Consider the following 20683-nt stretch of genomic DNA (forward strand, 5'->3'; position numbering starts at 1 on the left):
AAGACTGATTTATCTGGATTTTTTGACAATTATTTTAAATGATCCGTTTTACTGCATTAGTTTGGAAAATTATTCTTTTAAAATTTTGGAACCTTGAATGAAAAAAATGTGGAAGAAACTCAGAAACCTAAGCAGAAGAGGAAGTGCAAGATTTAATAAATCTGTGAATGTAGAGAAAAAGAACTGAAAGTATTTGGATAGTAATTATGAGAACTTCAGTTTTGCAGATTAAATTTCTTCTAAAAATAAACTTGAATATGGCATCATTAATCTATTTTGGCTGAAGAAGCTCTTCCTTTCAATCCGTGTTTCTAATTGTTAGGTGTTATCCAGAAAAAAAAAAATCTTATTCTGCACTGGAAATTTCCTACTGTTTATAAAGGAGATTTTTACCACGTTTTCCCTAACAATGTCATACAGTAAAATCTTGCCACTAACCACATGACTTTTGTTTTCCTGAAGAACTGTAATAAATCTTTTTGTCACTAACAAATTTCCCCTTTTTTTTGTGTTACCTGCAATTTAGTCTTGTCTTCTAATCACCTTGTTTAAATAAGAGTTGTGTAAATGTCTTGTGTAAAAGAATCTTGTTCTTTAAATACTGAGTAGATTGCAATGTAGATAGGCTGAAGGAGAAAGGAACCATAATATACACTAATTCTAATATAGAACACTGGCTAATTACCTGCAGAAGCAAGAGTATTAAAAGAATAGACGCAGATTATAAAATATTTTACGAAGATCTCTTAATATAAAATGTTCATAATTTTTAATGTAAATGTACTGCCTTTAATAGAGAGGGTGATGTCCTTGGGAATATCTTGTGAGTCTCCAGGAATTCAGGGAGAGATTCCAAATGCTAACGCTGTTCAGGACATTCTAGTTCTTTGGTGTTAAGTCATTCTAATACCATTTCTGTTTCTATAATTCTTTTCTGTGGAACAATGGACAGTGTGTTTATATGAAATTCTGAAATGTGAGTCATCACATCAATCTGGTCAGTGGCAGTAAAATTACTGGAAGATGGATTCCTTTCCAGCTGTTACTTGGTGTATTTAAATACACCATTTCATTCTAATGTATAGGATAGTGTAAATTTAGTGATAAATCTTTTTGGAGATGAATTTTTTTAACAGAGCACAGACTCAAAACTAGTCATTTGGAAACAGTGATGCTAATGGTTTGCTGTTGTCTGTTAAAAAGCATCTCTTATTCAGTTCTTGATGTTTAAAATTTTTAAAAATCAAGAACAATTCATAGTAGAGCTGCATTTAGTATCTCTGACAGTGTTGGAAGAGAGGATATTAAATACTTGTTATCTTACATTTTATTTTGTATCAAGTTCCTTGTGTGGTGTTTTCATGTAGATTCTTGGGTTGTGCCTTTGCCTTTCATTTTAATTGGCTGTTTATTTCTTGGAAATGAGTTATACGTGGTAATTTTGTGTATCTTAACAAGTATAAATGTCTACGTGGTTACCATGGTGGTAATAAAGTGGAAGCAGCTTTTCTGAATTGTGATAGAAGCTGTTCTGCTCACCTATGACAATACAAACCTTCAGTGTTATTTTCCAGGAAAATTGATGAAGGGACAGATCAGAAAAACAGTTTTATTTCTAGTCTAAATTGGGCTAAATGTCTGTTCCAAACACTGAAAACATTGAGAGCTAAAACCATCCTCCTAGGAAATGCGGTACAAACTATGTGAACTATCAGGAGCCATCAGAAGAAAATAGTAGTGGAAAAGGAAAGAAAAATGAGGAGCAAAGAGGTTAGAAACTGGGCAATGAATGACAACTCTGCCTGGATGAAGGTGGGTGTCCCAGACAGGGCTGCTTGCTTTTAGGGCTTCCCCTACTCCTGAATAATTTCTGTCCATGCTTCTGTCTGTCAGAGGGGGGTTTGGGGTTCTTGTTGCTGTTGCAGCAAGACAAGTTATGTTTAAACCCACTTAAAACTTGTACCTCTGCCTCCTTTCTTTTTACTTCCTGAGCTGTTTCCATGCCTGGCTGTGCTGGCCAGCTTAGCGGAGTGTGTTTTCTCTTCTCCAGGGTCAGCAATAATTTACTCAGAGCATCTAGAAAGGGACTGCCCCTCATCTTGGAAGAAACAACAAGTGCTCTGACAGGGGCCTGTGGCTTGGAAAGGTGGCAACCTGCAATTAGTCAGGGGTAGAAATGGCTTTTTTCAGTCACTGAGAATGAGTTTGCCAGTTCTTTAGTTGATAACAGTGATTACTTTTGTCCCTAATACTGCAGTTTATTACACTTAAATTTGCGGTCGTACAAATGGTGAAAGATAATCTAATGGTCTGTGAAGGTTTCTGAATTTTCAGATTCTTTCAGGTTTCTCCTGTGGCCTACAGGGTTGGACTGCTAAGCATATAGAAGTAGGCTCCTTTAATTCCAGAGGATATCAAATATAGGCAGTAAGATTTAAGTGCTCAGATGGTGGAAGGATTATTTCTCTGCTGGGGCTATTATGTAGCAATTCCGATCCACACTGGTCTTATGGGGAGGGTTGTCGCAGAACCTGTACTGATTAGCTTTGCTTGAAGCAAACGTAATCCAAATAGCAATGTGACAGTGTGTGCCCTGATGGAGATACTTTACAGATGGATAAAACAGGCTAATAATACTTAATGGCATTCTTTTTGAGGATGGTAACGGTGAGAAGTAAGCCCTTTGAAGATTAAAAGCGTCACATAAATGCTAAGTATTCATGTTACAGAAAATTGGCAAATCCCATTGTAATAACTAAATCTTCTGCCCTCTGCACATGAGATGTTAAACCTTTGGTGGCTGGGTCTAATAGAACCAAGAAAAGCTTTATTACCAGGATGAGCCACTACAACCAAAAAGCAAAGAATAGGTAAGAGAAAAAAAACAACCCAAAACAATTGGGTTGAATACTTTGATTTATTCTTTTTTAAATACTGAAAGTGTGTTGATCTTATCCTTAAATTCCTATTACTGGTAAATGTGCTAAGTTGTTAAGCCTTTAGTGAGATGCAATGTGTAATTTGAATCTGCCATTTTTGATACTCTGGTTATGAAAGATTCCTTAAAAGTGGATTTGTTTGGTGTTTTTTTCATTAGGGGAGGCAGGATTTTTTTTCTGTTTTCCCTCAAAATATTCTCAAGTGGATTCCTTTCTAGCAAGGATGAGGGGGTGCAGAGATTGTATTTTTTTAGTCATAGCTGGCTCATTTATCTCAATTGTATTTTGACGTTTGCTTTACCTATTTGGGGTGGTTCCCAAACCTGCTTTGTGTTCACTTGAACATTTTTTTACCTCTTTGAAGCTTTTTAGTAATGGCTTTGGTTCTTGACAACTTCATAACCACAGCCATTAAGTCACAATAAAGACTAATGAAAAAAGTAATAAAATTTCCATGTATAACTAGGATGAAGATTCCTGGGGGAAATATTGAGCAAGTGATTACAGGAAAGATAATTGTCTGGTTAGAGAATTATATACCCTGTGAGTTTGATATTAAACCTGTAAAATTATCACTTAAAAATCAAAATATTAAAATTATTAAAACCTGAGCTGGAAGTCAGGAAGAGCTGGAGGTAGGTGAATGTTGCTTGTTTTCTGAAGGATGATCAAGTTGTCTGTTATATTAAAATTCAGGTTTCGTTATTTTTAGTAAAGGATAAATGCAGTGTTATGCTGATGGTTGCAAATTATTGCTTGGTCTGTATACTTGACATCTGCAGGGCTTTTTGTTGTTGTTTTTTTTGAGGCACTGACATAGCAAGCTTTTTTTCATCCAGTAATGACGTTGGAAATTCAGATTTTTTGTGTGTGTATTCGTAGAGTATTGTGGGCATTCTGATGCTTAAAATTGTGAGAAAAAGTACCAACTCTGCTAGATATGTTGTAAGATCCTCTAGTCAGATGAGCTCAAAGTTTCTTGACCTTTCACCTTAACTGAATTTTTTATCCTCTCTGGTTTTTCTTCCTGCTTTATTTTGTACTGTTACTGCTGCTTATACTAATGGAAGTGATGATTTGTGTGTTACTTCTGTGATTCTGGTTACCAAATCACTGCTTTTTTTCCAGCAGTCACTTTAATCAGATGAGGGGAAAGAAAACAGATCTGTGCATTGTTTCTGTGTCCAGTTTGTTGCAGATGATGCTAATTGGCTGTTAATTCATAGTAGCCATAGCAGATTAACTCTGTCTACCCTCAGTTAAACTATTAGGATTCTGTCCTTTCCGCTGATTAAAGCAAGCTCCATATTAGTAGCTTATAGTACTTTTTTTACAGAGTATCTTAGTTAATTTCTCAAACATTTGTCTGGTATAGACTACAATTTAGATTCATTTTAGTGCTGAGACAGCTAAGACAAGGAGAGGTTAAGTGTCTCTTGCCTGAATGTCTCTGGCAGTATTAAGAGTTCAAATGCCGTGCTTTTGTACTTACCCTTCACTGCAGCAGGTGACTGTATGCTTCTGAAAGCTGCATTTTGTATCTCCTGTATCACCACTGCATTTCGCAAAATTGTACTTGGATTTTGAAGGGTAGGGGAAAAAGTGTTGTAAAGGAAGGTTGTTTTTTTTTTGGCTTGCCTGACTTTCCTGATAAATATTCAATGGGAATTTAAAATGCATTTACTGTGCTCACTCTCATTGCACATGTCATAGGCAAGGTATATAGTAATTATGTTATGTAAGCTGTGATAAATCCATTAAGCCTGACTAACCACTTCTTTTAACCTTTAGACATGCTCCCTTCAAAATGAATATTTGTTTCTTATATTGCTTAACATTCATACGTGAGCTGTTGCATCTTAAGCAGCAGTGCGTGCTCGTAAATTTTGGTGTTGCTTCTCTTCAGTGCATCTGTAAATCTTTAAACTCTGCAAGGGCGCTGGAGAGCAGCCATATGCTGGAAGATGGGAAGATAAGTTATTCTGTTAGTTCTTGCTTTAGGTGGAAGTTAGTTGCTGATGCCAGGCAGACACTGGTGCGTGGCACTTCTTACATTCGTGACCTCAGTCGTGTTCCTTGTGTTGAATCTTTAAGGAAAAAAAAAAAAAAAAGAAAAGAAAAAGGCAGATTTTAACTACTTAAATTATTTGAATAAAACTATTGAGGTAATTTGTACAAACTTAGGCTTCTTAGTCTCTAAGGAGGTATGGTAGATTATGCAGTGTAGGTACTTCTGTTAGTGAAGAGCTGGCTTTGATTGTTACACACATTACATTTTCTTCCATCTCTTTTTCCAAGACAGGAATTGAACAAGCACAGTTATCAATATTAGATGTATTTAGTTGTGTAGTCATATTTTTACGATGACTCTCTATAAATTTCACTAGCAGTCTTGTAACAGCAAAGTAGCTTTTGCTGAGATAGGTATTTGCTTCCCAGCTTGCTGAGTTTTGTACAGGTTTTTGTTGTGTAAAGTTGTCGTGTGCTTTTTGGTGTGACCTTTGTCTTGGAGTGACAGAGGTTGTGCTGTACGCTGAACCACACTCACAAATGCATTTTAAAACTTTCCAAGATAAAGACAAATAGGTGAGGATGGGATTAGTGCTGCAGGATGTGGAGAGAAAATGTAATTTAAATGAATTAGAGATTAATGAAATTAATCTCTTAAATGAAATGTCTTAACTGAAATAGAGAGAATGTGCCTGTAAAACTTGCCAAAGCTCTGCTGTAAGGGTTGATTTCTTCCACCTCAAGGTACATCTATAGATGTAGTTCAACATTACGGAATGGATAAGCAAAAAGAACAGTATCTGCTGCCTGAAAAGAAATTGTGATACATACATTATTGTTTTATATATCCTGTTTGGACTACAATTTTTATACAAAACAGACTTTAAATTTGAGAGTAGCTGACTGAGCACGTGTGTTACAGGATTTGACAGTAAGTACTTCAGATAAATTAAACTTGTTTTTACACACCCCTGTGAGATTTAAGTAGAATGAGGTGCAGGAGAGTATTTTCATCGGTTTTCTGCCTTCCTTTTTCAAATGGAACTTTATATCTCATGTTCAGAATGTGGATATCTAACATTAGGCTTCTACATAAATGTAGCATTTTTCTGAGACAATTTCCCTGCAGCTCCCAATTAATGGGGATCCCCTTTGAAAGTCAGGTCAGTTTTGTATGGGTGGCAAAGTAAACTTGAAGTCTGGGGTTGGGCATCTAGGCTTGCATAGCTTGAGCTTCAAATACAGTTTTATTCTAAAAACTCCAGGATGACTTGATGATAAATACATGGAGTGAAAGCAGTGGAAAGAGACTGGTTTCCAGCATGGGATTGTTTTGAAAGACACTATACAAATCATTACCTGTGAGCTTAAAAAAATAGCAGAGTTGTAAATCCATATAAACAGCATTAAGTTTAAGTAACACTATTAAACTAAAAATATCATTGACAGCTGAATGAGCTGGAGGCTTGGTACAATTACTGTAAGTTGTGGTGACATTTTTAGCTGAGGTTGCATGGTTTCATTTAAACTTTATTAAACAAACTGGAGCTTGAATATTCCCTGGAGAGTTGGAAGCAGCACTAATCTGCTGTTAAACTGTCTTTAACTTTATTGGAACCCATCCGGCCAAGGTAACATAGAGGAGGTTTGTACTAGTGAAAATTGCCTAGACAGAATGACATAGTGTGCTTTCCTTTTGTGGAAAAGATCACTTGTTTCAGTGGAAGTAGACAAATGTAATTTGAAAAATCAGAATACAGTATTTCATTAATGAAAATTGGTTTATTATTTTCAGTTAGAACCTCACAATAAAAAGTTAGCTTCTCTAGTCTTGCAGTATAAAGATTAGGTGTTCAGCTCCAATTGCATTGCTTTCTCTGCCATAATGTTGAGATTGTGCCACCTGTTATTGGTAGGAATAATGTGGAGATGTTTTTTTCTGTGTTAGTTACCATAAACTTATTTTAGTAAGCCTTACATGTTGTGTTTTTCACTGTCAGGTTATGAATGCAGCCACAGTAGTAGTGTAGTGCCTGTCTGTCTAGTGAAAGCAGTTTGTGAATGGTCTTTTCTTAGGTATTTGTAGGCAATTGTGTCCTGAAAATGTCTGGTAATTCTGTGCCTTTGCAAGAAGTGAACTTAATGAAGGAACTTAACTCTATGTAGGAAACAGGGTTGTTAACTAGATTTATATCTAAAGGTGGGTTTAAAAATACCTCCATGGTCTGTGATGCTTGCTGCATAGGACATGTGGAACTGAGAGAAAAAAGCTATCTTGTGGGTATGTGTAAGTGTTCTAATTTTGAATATCACAGTAATAGATCTATTGCTTCTGGAAATGTTACTTTCATAATTTAAGACTTAGTTTTATTTCCTTGCAGCATGCCATCATGTTCTATCTCTATCTTGAGTAATAGGTACTTTGGTCTTGGGATTTTGTATTCAAATATTTTATTTGTCTTCCAGGCTCATAGGAAACATCGATAATATCTTTGATTTATACTCTGCTCATTTCAGTAGTTCTTTCATGTGCCTGGATCTAAATGTATAATGAGCTTATTTTTACAAAGCTTTCCAGATGATTTTAAATGGCCAGCATCTGTCATTTTAATGTGTCCTGGGAAAGGAATAGAAGTAATTACCTTTCCTGTAATTCCACGACCCGTTTTGTAGCTTGTGCGTGCAAACAATAATATTATGTGGTCTGTAGCACTGATAACCTGCTTTTGAAGTGTAACATGGACTAGCAGGATCAACTTACCTGCTATTAAATGATACACTGACAGTTGTTCTTGAAGGTGTTAGCAGTATTGGCTAGTTTTTTTCCCAGTCTCCTCACTAGCTCATCCTTCAGTAGGACCCCAGTCACTTCTGTGTTTCGTGGTAGATACGTGTGTATGGGATTTTCCTTTTCCTGAACACTGCCTGAAATATGCCCTTGGCAGTCATAGGTGCTCAAGGAAGTACCAGGAACTGCTGTGTGCAGCACTGTGGGGTGGACTGTGTATCTTCAAGATAGTGTTGGCCACAGTTTCATTGCTGTGGTTGTCTTCACTTGTGATACAGTGAGACCTCTTTGCTTCTCTGTCCTGAGAAACTGCAGAACAGCAACTCTGCCAAGGTTAAATTAATTCACTGCTCTTTGTTACGTCAATTTAGCACAAGAAATACCGCTCTGTGCAGTTCTGTCACCAGAGAGGGGGTTGCATGTCTGTCAGTTCTGGAAACGTGTAACTTGTTTCAGGCACTTAGGGAGGGAAGTAAAGCGATACATAAAATATCTCTGGAGTACTAATATGGTCTGGAGTTAACAGATTGTAAATTGTCTTAATTTCTGTCAGTACAGGTGAATCTCACAAAGGAATGGCTGGTAAATTTTATTATTAAATTAATTTATGACTATAAATAACTATATTCTAACCTATTGCATATAGTCAGTTCACATATATTGGATGAATAAAATTTTCTATTAAAACAGCAATTGGAAGTTTTACATGGTTATGGACTGTTGTATTTCTTTTAATTAATCCTAGCAAGAAAATAGGGCAAATCTCAGTGAGTTCATGCTTGTGTTCCCCTTGAGAAATGCTTTTGCATTTAAGTGAGCTCAGCAGTGACAGGAGCTGGAAGGTAAGGAAGGGTCTGTGAAACTGCCCTGCCAGGGAATCAGCACTGAGCCTCCTTCCCTCCTCCCCACCCTGCTGCCAAGATGGGGAGAAACTGCAACAACTGGAAGCAAGAGACACAAAATCAGTAGTTAGAAATGAACACTGGAAAAAAAGGCAATTCTCTGATAATTTTAAAATTAAAATTATTTTAATTTTCTATACAGCCAGAAAATGAAACCTGTAAACATAGGTAATGGCACAATGCTGTATTAAGTAGTTGTATATATTGTGTGTATATCAGCATTGTTTTTGCAGTAAAACATAATTAGGTTACTTGAAAGTCCATCACAGTATGTGTAAAGCTGTAAGCATCTGGTTAGTTAACACTCTGTGTATCAACTTTTTTGCTAAATGACCACAAGCCAGATTGGATTAACTGGTGAGGATTAAAAAAAATAATAATAATAGGGAGAAAAAAGCAGAATGCAGAGTCTGTTTTTATTAAAAGTGTGTGTGTGTGTATTCATGCAGATAAAAAAATAATACAAGAAATTAAAATATTTTCCTCAAAGAACAATTGCCAGATTTTGTCTAGGATCTAGGATGTTTGCTTTACCTTGCCAAAAATATTGAAACCAGTAGCTTTCCCTTTTGATGTTCCTTTAGCAATCTCAAGCTTTTACCCATTAAACATGGGATGGGGAGTTGTTCCTGCTGGCTGAAAATTTGCTGTAGTTCCATTGTGCATAAGAGGTGTGGAGGAGAGGAGGGTGAAGCATCCCTCTGATGTGAAGCATGTCTGTTAATTTCTTGCACATGTCTGGAGAAAAAGCTGTGGTGTGAGGGTCAGTTTCTTTGCAGGATCTTTATTTTGCTTCCTGTTTCTGTAATTCAGAAGAGCTGGGGAGTGTGGAGAATATTGCTTCAGGTTGTAAATACTGTATCAGAAGTCTGTTTCCAGTTAGCTAAGGACAATCTGGCATGCCTAACAGTGTTTGAGCATTCATTAAAGCATCACATGTAAGGATACAAAGAAAGAAAATTACTATGTGAACAGATGTTGATATGAAATGGTGAATTTTAAATGCCATACAAGCCATGTAATGGTATTATACCTACATTCTTCTGCCATATAATTTAAGTGTGCTTGTTTTATTAAAACTAGCTATGTGACGATGATAACTTGAGTATGTCTTCTGCCAAATCCACATTAATTGGCAACACCTGTGCTCTGTGGATCACACTTTAGGTTTATTGCTTAGATCCTTTGAATTTTATTTTCTGGTCAAAACTACCCAGAATATGAAATAAAATTTTAAAAGAAACATGACCCAATTTGTAGTTTTATACACAACTGTTAAGTGAAGTCACTAATCTGTTTCAGTGTTGACTAGGATTAAAATTAGGGAGGAATGTTTCAGTGTGATTTACTTTTAAGGAGTCATTTTGATGAATGAATTAATTGAAATGTAGAAGCTTTAAAGGGAGTGCTGGATTAAGCTCTCAAGTGTTCTGTTTTGTGTTGTCTGACAAAAAGCTTGACAAGCTTTTGGCCATGTTAGTGTTGTTTCTGTCTGGCTTGTTATATCAGGGGAAGGAAAGTGCCTTACTATAAATACAGTGAATTAGCTACCACCTACAGCATCAGCTCTTTTGGCTTGTAGATGGCTTTCTGTACTACAGGGTAACTTCCATGTGACCCAGGTCAGTGGGTGTTATTCTCTGCAACTTCATTTTTGACAATGGATTTGGCTTGTTCAGTGAGATACTTTGCTTCTTCAACACTTTTGTTAGAAAGTTGCTTTATGCTTGTAAAATCTGAAAGCAGGGACTGCTTTTCAGGAAGCTCATGTGCAAATATAAATGGGATGTTGTAAAACTTCTCATGGTTACAAATTGGGAGCAAGTTTGAACAGGTTTTAGCTGGCAATCAGATTCTGACTGTGCAACAAAATCTTAGGTGAAGAATTCCATCTAGTCCAAAGTTTAACTGTAGTATTCCTGTTAAATTAATGCTTTACTGTATTATGAGCATGTAAGTTGTAATTTTTTTTTTTTTTTTTAAAGAAGAGGAGACTGATAGCCAGGTGAAACTGTTTGAAGCTTGCTGCTGCAGCTGCTGTTAATGGCTATTGCTTACAGATAATTTATCTGGCCTACGTGCAATGTAAAATTGATCATAAAGTTTGCTTGTTTTCCTGTTGTGTGACTGTAATGGTGCTTAATTTAGAACAAATTATAGTACACTACTGTAGTCAGAAAACTCAGGCAGTGAACTGTTATAATCATTGATGTTGACTTTAGGCCTGCTTTGCACAGTTTTTGGGAAAGATTAGATTATTAGATCTTATTTTCTAGTAGTTACATTTTCCCGCTATTTAGGGGAAATCATACATTTAATTTCTTCCTGTCTTTTTATTGTAAAGGTAGATGTGAGGTGTATAGGATTTTAAGAGTCCTTAACTATTGCATTTCTATGACATCTTTATTGACCAAGTATTTTCTTTTCTCCTCTCTTTTCACTTAACAGTTACAGACATAGAGCTAAAGCGACTGAAAGATGCTTTCAAGAGAACTTGTGGACTCTCCTATTACATGACTCAACAGTGCTTCATCAGGGAAGTTCTGGGTGATGGAGTCCCTCCAAAAGTTGCTGAGGTAATCTATGAACTTGCTGTTTTTCTGGGAAGGCACATGTGGTTGATACTGTACACCTATAGGTGTGCACACACAAACACACCTAAACAGATACACAAGGTAATTTAATTTATTTGTTTTTCATACAATATCACAATGTACGTTCTGTATCTGAGGCCTGTTCCCAGCTTGGATCATGGGTTGTCACTGATGTGTGTTTGACTGAGCTACTGATTTGAACCCAGCTAATAGGTGGTAAATAACTTGGAAATAAACCTGGTGTAGATCTGGGGAAGTAAAATGTTGGGAAGTTTTAACACTGTGTGTAGCTGTTGTAACAGGTGTTTTTTTACTCTAGAGATACACTTGCTGTTGTTCCATAGGCCTTTACTTTGTTGCCTAAAGTGCCGATTAACTTTACAAGTTCTTAAAAATAACTTTTTAAATTAACTGAAAAATAGCCAGAATAAAAATGCACTGCATGGATATAAATATTCTGTGTGTATATATATATACACACACATATATATATGTAAAAAATAGTAATAGAGTCCTGCACATGTGCATGTTGAAAAAATTATTTTCTTTCATGGTGTTGTCCCTGACTTGGGAGAGAAATTAAAATATTGTTGGTAGGGAAGAAAAAGATTAGCTGGAACCTTCAGATTATAACTTACACCATGTCATTTCTAATCACAGCTTCTATTTCTGGTATCTGCAGTGTAACTGACCTTCCCAGGCAGCGTAGAAGTCTTCCAGTTTTATTTAGATAATGTGAGTAGTGAAGTGTGCATTGCAAAAGGTTTAACACTCTGGCAGAGTTTTTCTTTTTTCTTTTTTTTTTCCTAAGCTTAATCTTTTCTACATTCTTGTTTCTGTTTCTGTTTTTCCTAAGTGTTGACAAAGAGGATGATAATACTTGCTTTGGTCTGATAGTTAACAGTTTGACTTTTGTGTGGGTATTCAGCACTTAACAGGGAAAAGTGCAATGTAGTTATCAGTGCCAAATTAAAAGAAAGTGTATGACTTGCCCACAACTTAAAGCATGTTCTCAGTATTAATTTCTCTGTATGTTGTCTGGATGCTTTGGCTGTTAGTAGCCCATAAGATTAAACAAAAAATGTGTCCTACACTATATGTGAATCGTTTGAAACAATACAGAGTGCTGAGAATTTTACATTAAGAGTTAACTTGTACTTTTTTTTATTCCTTTTATGCCAGTGTTAAGGATTAAGTTAGAAATTGCAGATGGTTGAAGAGAGGAGACAGCTGTATTTGAGAAAATTTACAAAATAGCTGTTCTTAAAAAGTCTTAAAAAGCACAGAAAGGTTAAATTTGAATGATGGAGAATAAAATGTAAAGAAAATACAATATTTTATTAAAATTTGGGAAAGAAAACCAGTGATTTCTCATTTTTTAAATTAATATATGCATTTTTTTGTTTTGGAAATCCTGTTATTGTGATGTGTAAGAATTCTGTTTTGTGCTTTTTCGTGGGTTTATTTTGATTTAAAAAATGGTTATATTAAGACTTAAACTATAGTGTTCATCAGAGCTAACTGCATATTTTTAAAAATTCTTGATTCAAATGTAATATAAAGGCAAATTGCTTACATAGGCAGTGTAGCCTTGAAGGCATCTTGTGAAATCAGAATGATTACAAGTAAAAAATGTGGAATTCAGATCTCTGCCATGACATTGCCCATGAAGCTTATACAATCATTGTGTCCACATAAAGCACAAATTCAATTTTAATAATCTAGCCATTCAAACATTTGTAAATGGATTGAACTTTAGTAATAAAAGAGGATGATCTGAGCACCCCGGGGGTATTTAATGTATTTGGGAAGTGCTGCATCTTAGAGTGGCATGAAACTGTGAGTTCTACCTGATGTTTTCTGTAGAATTAGACCCTGCTGTATTATCAGCCTCAGTTACATTACTTGCCTTCAGTCATCTTTTAATAGTCAAAGGTGCATATCAATGAAAAGTGATAGCTTGATGAGAGGACAAGGAGAGGATTTACTGAAGGTAACACACAGGACTATATCGAGCAAAGCGTCTTCAGGGAGTCTGGTGGTAGTAACTGTGATAGGTGAAAAAAAATACAGGATTTTTTACTACTTTCTTGCCTGATAACTCTTTAGAGGTCGTTTAGGATACGTTCTGCAAATTAACTCTGCTAAGTCTGTGCCCAGTTGCTGGAAAGGCAACAGTGGGAGGTTTTCCACATGTTGTACACAAAGCATAAAGGGCAGTTGGAGCAGTAAGTCTGTTGTAGCCAGTCTTTCCTAGGTGTGTCATTTTCTTCTTTTTGTGACCACAGTACTATGTGGTATAGCCAGATCTATCCAGTGCTCTTGACAGGCCCATGGCTGGTTTTGTTTGGTCACTCCCAGTCCTGGCTTAATTTTTCCTTAAGGTGGAAACCACACCTGAGATAGTAAGAGCAGTGACTCATTCAAATGATTCTGGTATTCAACCCTCCTCTTCCACCCTTCCCTTTGCTTGAGAATTCTGGCTGCAGTGTTGTGACTGCTCTTACTGGAAGGAAAGAAGAGATAAGAAGAGGCCTTTTGGTTCCAATAACTGCTTTCTTGTTCCACTTAAACTTGTGCTCCTTTTGTAGAATCCCAACTCATTTAGGCTGAGGTAGCTGAGGAAACACAGATCTGTCTGAGCTTTGTCATTAGATGTTTCTGAAGCTCATTTTTGAGCTCCACACCATTATCCTTGAGGGACTGAAAGGAAACACATGCCAGCCACTGCAGATGGAGCAGCTAGTAGGCATATAATATATTCTTTGGGAATTTTCAGCTACTTTCTTCTCCCCTTTTTTTTAATAGGAAAAACTACTGGCACAAAGCCTCACAGTGATCTTATTGCACCTATTTAGAGAGGTTTTCTCTAACTGCTGTCAGATAGTTTGATTGTATCTTTACTCAGAAGTGTCTCTGAGAAGTGTCAGTTTATTGTCACTTTGTGATTTACAAGTCATTTATTATGAAACATTATTGTAAGTGATTAAACTACTAAGGAAGCTAAATTTGCTTTTATTAATAAGAATTAGTGGTCAGCAGATGACCTCAAAAGCTTTTTTTTTGTAATAACATGGGAAGATTTTAGTTTCTCTGATGTCTGTTTCCAGTGTTAGTGATTTGTTTTAAGGTAAAGAAATCTTTTAGCAATAATTGTTTTTACATTTTTCTTTGTCAGTGCAGAAGGCACAAATTCTTTAAGTACTTTACTGATTTCTTAGTTTACAGTTGGAGTAATAAGTGTTGATGGTTTTTAGGTCTTTGGTAAACAATTTCCTGGCATAGACCTGTGTCAGTAGAGATGGTGGCACTTTTTTTTTTGTAGTATTTTGGGAGCCATGGCACTTGTGTTGTGCAGCTTGTTGAGAACTGGTTTTCTCCTTATTCCACTTCACTGTAATGTTGTCTTGCCTGACTCCTTTGAAGGGCACAACTGATAACAGACTGCACTTGGTTACACAGGATGTTCTCTGTGGTTATGGTACCATATAGAATATTTGACATGTCATTTATGTGGCTATTTTGTACCAGTTTCACAGGCAGGTTAATCCTGGCTGTTTATTCTCACCCTGAGGTGACCCACTTTGAACTGGATTAGTGAACCCTGGTGAGAAAAAAGAGAAAGTTAATTCAAACTCAACTTTGTTCCCTGATTTTGTTCACAGAACTGCTGCATGAATGCTTGTTTTGGCACAAGAGTTTGGAAGTGGAGTGTGGGTAGGAATGAGCCAGAGGCATCAAGGGAAAGGCAAGCGCTGGTTTAAACCTATGATGAAAATGCAGTGTTGAGAGAGGCAGAAGATGGAAAGTACTTAAAAAATAACTCCCTGTGGACAGTGTGTGTCTGGAAAGAGGCAAAATCATAATTAGATGTAGTTTTTATTTTATTTTTTTAATCTGGTTTAGAATTATCCTGTGTTTTTTTGAGGATAAATTTATCATCCTAGAGTGTTCACTGGTTCCATCCAGTAGGTTTATGATCCTAATTCTGCTCCTTGTGGTAGGTCCTCATACAGTGGTAGATTTTGTGCTGTAATGACACTTATACTTCAAAACTGAAGTCCTAATTAATGTGGGAATTCGTGGACTCCTGTAATGAATTCATTTTACGAGGGTTTAAAAGTAGATTGTTTAGATGTGTTTAAAACTTGTTGAGTAGATTCACAGGATGTCACCCACTTAAGATATTGCTAGTGACATGTGTTTTTGCCAGAACTGCTGACAGTCTAGAAGACAAGTGTCACTCCAATTGCACACACCACGTCTCACTGTTGTTTTCTAATCAAGTGTGAGTGTAAATGTTTCCTGATGGTTATGGTGGGAGTTTAAAAAATATTTAAAAGTGTCTTCAGTCTGTAGATTGGTGGGGTTTTTTTCTGTGGGCCCCAAGGTGTCCTGGCCTCCTTGGGAGGCTTGCAGGAAAGGCTAAAATTAATTATGCAATTTGTAGTTTCAAAGGGAAAAAAAAAACAGAGCTTAGGAGATCAAATGTTCATGTTACTGTAGCTATTTAGAATTGTATCTGGTTGGAGTTCATATGTTTAAAAACAAACCAAAGGCAGGAGGAAGGGATACATGTGTTGCACTTAAGATCTGTGGGTTTCCTCTCATGGCTTAATAATGATTCATTCTTTGTGAGTAATGCACAAAATAGTGAGCCTGTCTACAGTAATTCTGAAGCTCTGCTGACCTCTGAAGTTTGCTATTGCTATTTAGCTAAATTCTTATATTAAAAATATACTCCAGGTTTTACTGAAGAAAAATGAAGAAGCAGAACATAATTGTATGTGTAAATCCTGGTTAGAATATTGTTTCTTTAGAACATAATTCAGATGAAAGCAAATAAAATACTATTAAAAATGTGCACAACACTTTTCTTAATAGAAGCTGATCTTTGTTCCTTTATCTTTCAATCAGAAAAGTTGTATTTAAAAAAGAAGTTCAGCAGATAAGTCTGCTATCCAAACCATGATCAGTGACAAATCACTTTGTTCTAGTCTTTTCCAGTAACAGTTCCCCATCAGCTAGACTTAATACTTTATGGTTAGATGCTCAGTGTGATACCTATAACAAAATCAAATTAAAAGGCATAGACACTGAAATAATTATTCTATATAAGAGTAATGTGTACGTTCTGACTGCTTTAAATTCTAATACCTAATGCTTGTAGGAGTAGATTTGGGGTTACAGGAGGAGTCTGTGTTTGAAGAGCAGTGCAGCACACCTATTTCCATTTTTGCTCTGTAGCATTGGAGGCAAGGTGAAGTAATAGATTGCTATATAATTGAGTTGGTAAGTCCTGTTTCCTAAAAATAGCTGCTGATTGTCCTAAAATGCCTGACTTCCTTCATATCTCATATGTCAGTGTTGAATCACTGGTAAGATGTTGTTGGGTAAGTTAAACTGCAGTGTACAGACTTTTCATGTGAAAGGTAAATGCTTCAGCCCTTCTGTTGACTGCACACTGTCCCTGCTGGCTGCTCTGTGGATCTCTTGAGTAACTTTGGAATAGAATTCTTGATTTCTAGTGCTTTCTATTGGAAGGAAGATTTAAATACTGTTGTTAGAGTGGGGCACTAAACTGGAACAGTAATTCTAGCAATGATTGTGGTGTTAAGATAGTTAAGGTACAGTTGATGGAAGGAATTTTTTGTGTGTCACGTCTTTTTGAAGCAATGGGTTTTGATGTGTTACTGAAAGTGCATCTCCTGTGACTGGAACAGTGAAACAGTTGATGCTTCAACAACCTCTTGATGGCTTTGAGACTATCAAAGCTTAATCTGGAGGAGATTTCATCTTCATTACCTTGATAAAAGAGTCTGGAGAAGTAGCATCAGTGAGCAGGCAAGAAGCTGTTTTCATTGGAGTCTTTTTTTTGCACTGCTGTTCATGACAAGTACCTGTGTTTCACTAAATTAAAGACCCTGGAGAGGCCAATTTATAGGTACCAGCAGAGCTACAAAAGTGTCACAGAATTAATATTAGAGGTGTGTTTAGCTGAATGTGAGGTGACAAGCCTAAAAGCCACATAAGGAGCCTCAGTGTAAGTTGTTGCTTCTAGTTCTGACATCTCTGTTCTCCCTCTTATTCTTAACTTCTCTGTTTTATTCTTGTAGGTTATCTACTGTTCATTTGGAGGAATATCCAAAGGGCTGCACTTCAATAACTTGATAGTTGGATTAGTTCTACTTACAAGAGGCAAAGAGGAAGAGAAAGCAAAATGTAAGTCATATAAATTATAACAGTAACAACAGGGTGTTGGATAGTGAGTGTTAAATACACTTGTAATGCAAACAGAAGTTGGGATGTATTAAGTCCCTATTTTTGTAACCAGGGCATACATTTGCCAATAGAACCAGTATGTTGTAGACGTTTTTAGCTGTATATTTTGAAATTCGGTGCATTTTTGTTTTCTATACTCACCAATATGAAATGTTTGATTAATCATAATTAATGTAAATGTTAGGATCCTACAGAAAGACTGTTGATCACTGTATGTGGGAAGAGAAAGGAGGACAGCATTGGTATTTTTCAAAACAAATGAAAGCATCTCCCTACTGACTTCTGTTGTTTTGTCTTCATTGTTAATCTGACCTGCTAGTATTTATTTTCCTTCTGATTAATGGACAGTGGTAAAACAAAAGGGAGAAATTTCTTGACCTAAACCTTGATGAGCTATGTTGAAATTGAATCAGCTTAGTTTTCAGTCCTTTAGTTGTTTCATAGCCTTTGGCATTCTCAGCCATTTATAAACTTAATCTCTGAAAAATGTATCTACCACAATTACTTAAACATATCTTTACTTCCTCAGACATTTTCAGTCTCTTTTCTAACGAATCTGGGAGTTATGTTGTCCGTGAAGAGATGGAGAAGATGCTCTATGTGGTTGATGGGAAAGTCCCAGAGTCACTCAAGAAATGTTTCTCTGAGGTACTTCATACAGGTTTTATTCTATTGCATTTACAAATATCTGAACATTTCATTGGGTAGTTTGTTTTTCTCTGATATATACATGGTCATGCATGTATGGCAACAAATTGACCTTGTTTAAATTGGGTAAAAGCTCATAGCTTTTTATGTTGCAACATTACATGTAGTTAGTATTGATGTGGATAGCAGCTTGGCAGAAAAATTTAGGCATTCTCTATGCTTCTTTACATACTGTGCTAGTTTGAACAATAACATTTCCCAAGGGTAATTGTGTTATCAAGTAAATGTAAATACTAATATTGGTAGTGGAAATTTATTCATTAGTATGGACATTTTATTACAATTGGGGAAAAATCTGTAATGCAGATCTGAGAGGGGAAAGAAAATGTGCATCCTGAATTTAAAAATGCCTGCCAACAGTGGTTGTTTAAAAATAATAGTTTTATAGTACTACTTCTGTCTCACTGTGCCAGTCAAGAGCTGCAACATCTATTTATTCTTTAGGTTGTTGCAGAGATGGAACTTTTATGATGCTTGTGGAAGTTCTCATCTAAAATGGGCTGTGGTTACTTATAAATATTCACAGATAACTGCTTTGCCACTAGTGATCCTGAGGAATTGTCAGGGTTTTGTGCTTTGGTTGCTTCATTTGTTATCAGAGACTACAACTGGCAAAATCTAGTTATCATTATACATTCCACTGGAAAACTGACTAGAAGTTTAATTTGTAGATATCAGATGACTTAATTACCTTGAATTTTGTTGCACTGTATTGAAGATTACTTTGCTGGTGGGCATTGCCTGAGGCAGACTCATTTAATCTGGTGGGGTATCATGTTGGCTTTGTAGGCAATGGTTACATTCTTCATTCTTGGCTAGAATTGTAAATCATATGGATACTGCAGTCCAGTTTCTGGAGCTGACACACTTCAGTATTTCCTACTTGTAATTGCCTATCAATATGGTCTGATGAATTAATACCCTAAAAGTTAATTGCACACTGTCTAAGAAATCCAGAAATACTTTCTGAAGACTTGCAGAAAAAGGAGTATCAATCTGCCTTCAAACCGTTTTTCTGTTCAAGAAAATGCTGTATATTGATTTTTCTTTTAAAATGAAAATAGTGTAATAACCCACTCAGCAGGATTTACTGGCCTGTTAATCATACCGAGTCATTGCTGGAGAGTGGGAAAGTTTTATGTTCCTGCTGTGGGCCTGCCTTCCTGCCATATGGTGGGTGAGTTTGTGCTTTCAGGGATCATGCTTATAGGTACTTCTGTTCTTCAGAATTACTGGATGTACTCATCTAGAAATACAGGCTTTAAAATATATCTGAGCTTTCTTCACTCTTGTTTCTGAAATACAGGAAACAAATTCAATGATACCTGTATTGCTCTAGTTGCTCAAGTTCCGTCATGGCTCAGCTGTAAACAGTACTTGCTTCAAACGCTTTTTTTCCCCCTGTCCAAACTTTTCCTGTCTCTCTTCTTTGTCTTTCCTCTAAATAACAGCAGCAGTGCCAAGTCTTAGTGAAACATGACACAGCTCTTGCTACCTTTACAGAAAGCAGTGCAAAAAGTAGAGGGAAAGTAGAGTGGAAGTGGTGGTAGGAAAATGATTTTGTCTCTGGTCCAAACCACTAGAGAAGGAAAAATAAAAACTTGTGGGTTGCTTTTTTCTTCTCTGTTATTATGCCAGTAGAGTTTTTTTGCTTAAGCAGGTGGTCAAGTGGTTCCATAATGGATTAAATCCTGCAAAGTCCATGTTGTTGAGTTACCCTTTTCCTGACTTTCATTCATTCTTCTACCTTTGTGCTGGCTCAAGCATTTATATGATGCCTTGATGAACTGGATTGGGAAACTGATCTTGCTGAGAAGTAATCCCTTTTTCTGCAGCTCCTAATCCTGTAGGTTATTTTTCAGCTAGATCTGTTTGCCACATGACTGCACTAATGTGATTGTGGTGACAAAAGAGAAGGGATGAAGGATCAGAAACAGGGTTGGCAAGAGGAGGGTTAGGACCATGCTGTCAGTCAGTAGTGTGGATATATACAGATTAAACTGGTGATGAAACAGCAATGTAACGTCTTGACTTCATTGAATTATAACCTTGTGGAAGTCTATGATAGTAGCTGTTAAATATTGGGGTATTTCTGCATGTGTTTGTTGAAAAAAATGTAACACACTAGTCTAGGAAGAGGAGACATAAAAAGAACGAGCATCTTGGACCTGAAATAATCTATTACAATTGGAGTATGAAGCAAATGTTTTAGCAGTGATGGTGATTAACCATTTGAGCAACCTGGCAAAGGAAGCAGTGCGTTTTCAGTTTCTGCAGTTGGCAGTTGCACATGGTCCATGGCCAAATGCAAATCGTTGAAATCTGTAGAGGTGTAATTCAGTGAAATGTAATGATCTGTGATATTAGGGAAGTTTAAGTAGTCAATGACTTGAAACCCCTTTCACTTTACAGACCCCTGTTGATTTCCTATGGAGATTAGGTTCTCCATATAATGAGTTT

The 20683-nt window shown here is 36.4% G+C and overlaps 1 protein-coding gene across 4 annotated transcripts in view; it reads left to right on the forward strand.

The window, feature by feature from the left end:
* The window catches only part of USP32 (ubiquitin specific peptidase 32), a 71167-nt gene that overhangs the window by 9782 nt on the left and 40702 nt on the right, over window positions 1-20683 (forward strand). For all 4 annotated transcript variants that reach the window (XM_051635403.1, XM_051635404.1, XM_051635407.1 and 1 more), the window contains exons 2-4: window positions 11088-11215; window positions 17350-17455; window positions 18045-18163. In XM_051635403.1, coding sequence (XP_051491363.1) covers window positions 11088-11215; window positions 17350-17455; window positions 18045-18163 — 353 coding nt within the window. The remainder of the gene's footprint in view (window positions 1-11087; window positions 11216-17349; window positions 17456-18044; window positions 18164-20683) is intronic.

The sequence above is a fragment of the Apus apus genome, chromosome 18 (assembly GCF_020740795.1).
Source record: "Apus apus isolate bApuApu2 chromosome 18, bApuApu2.pri.cur, whole genome shotgun sequence".
NCBI classification, from domain to species: domain Eukaryota; kingdom Metazoa; phylum Chordata; class Aves; order Apodiformes; family Apodidae; genus Apus; species Apus apus.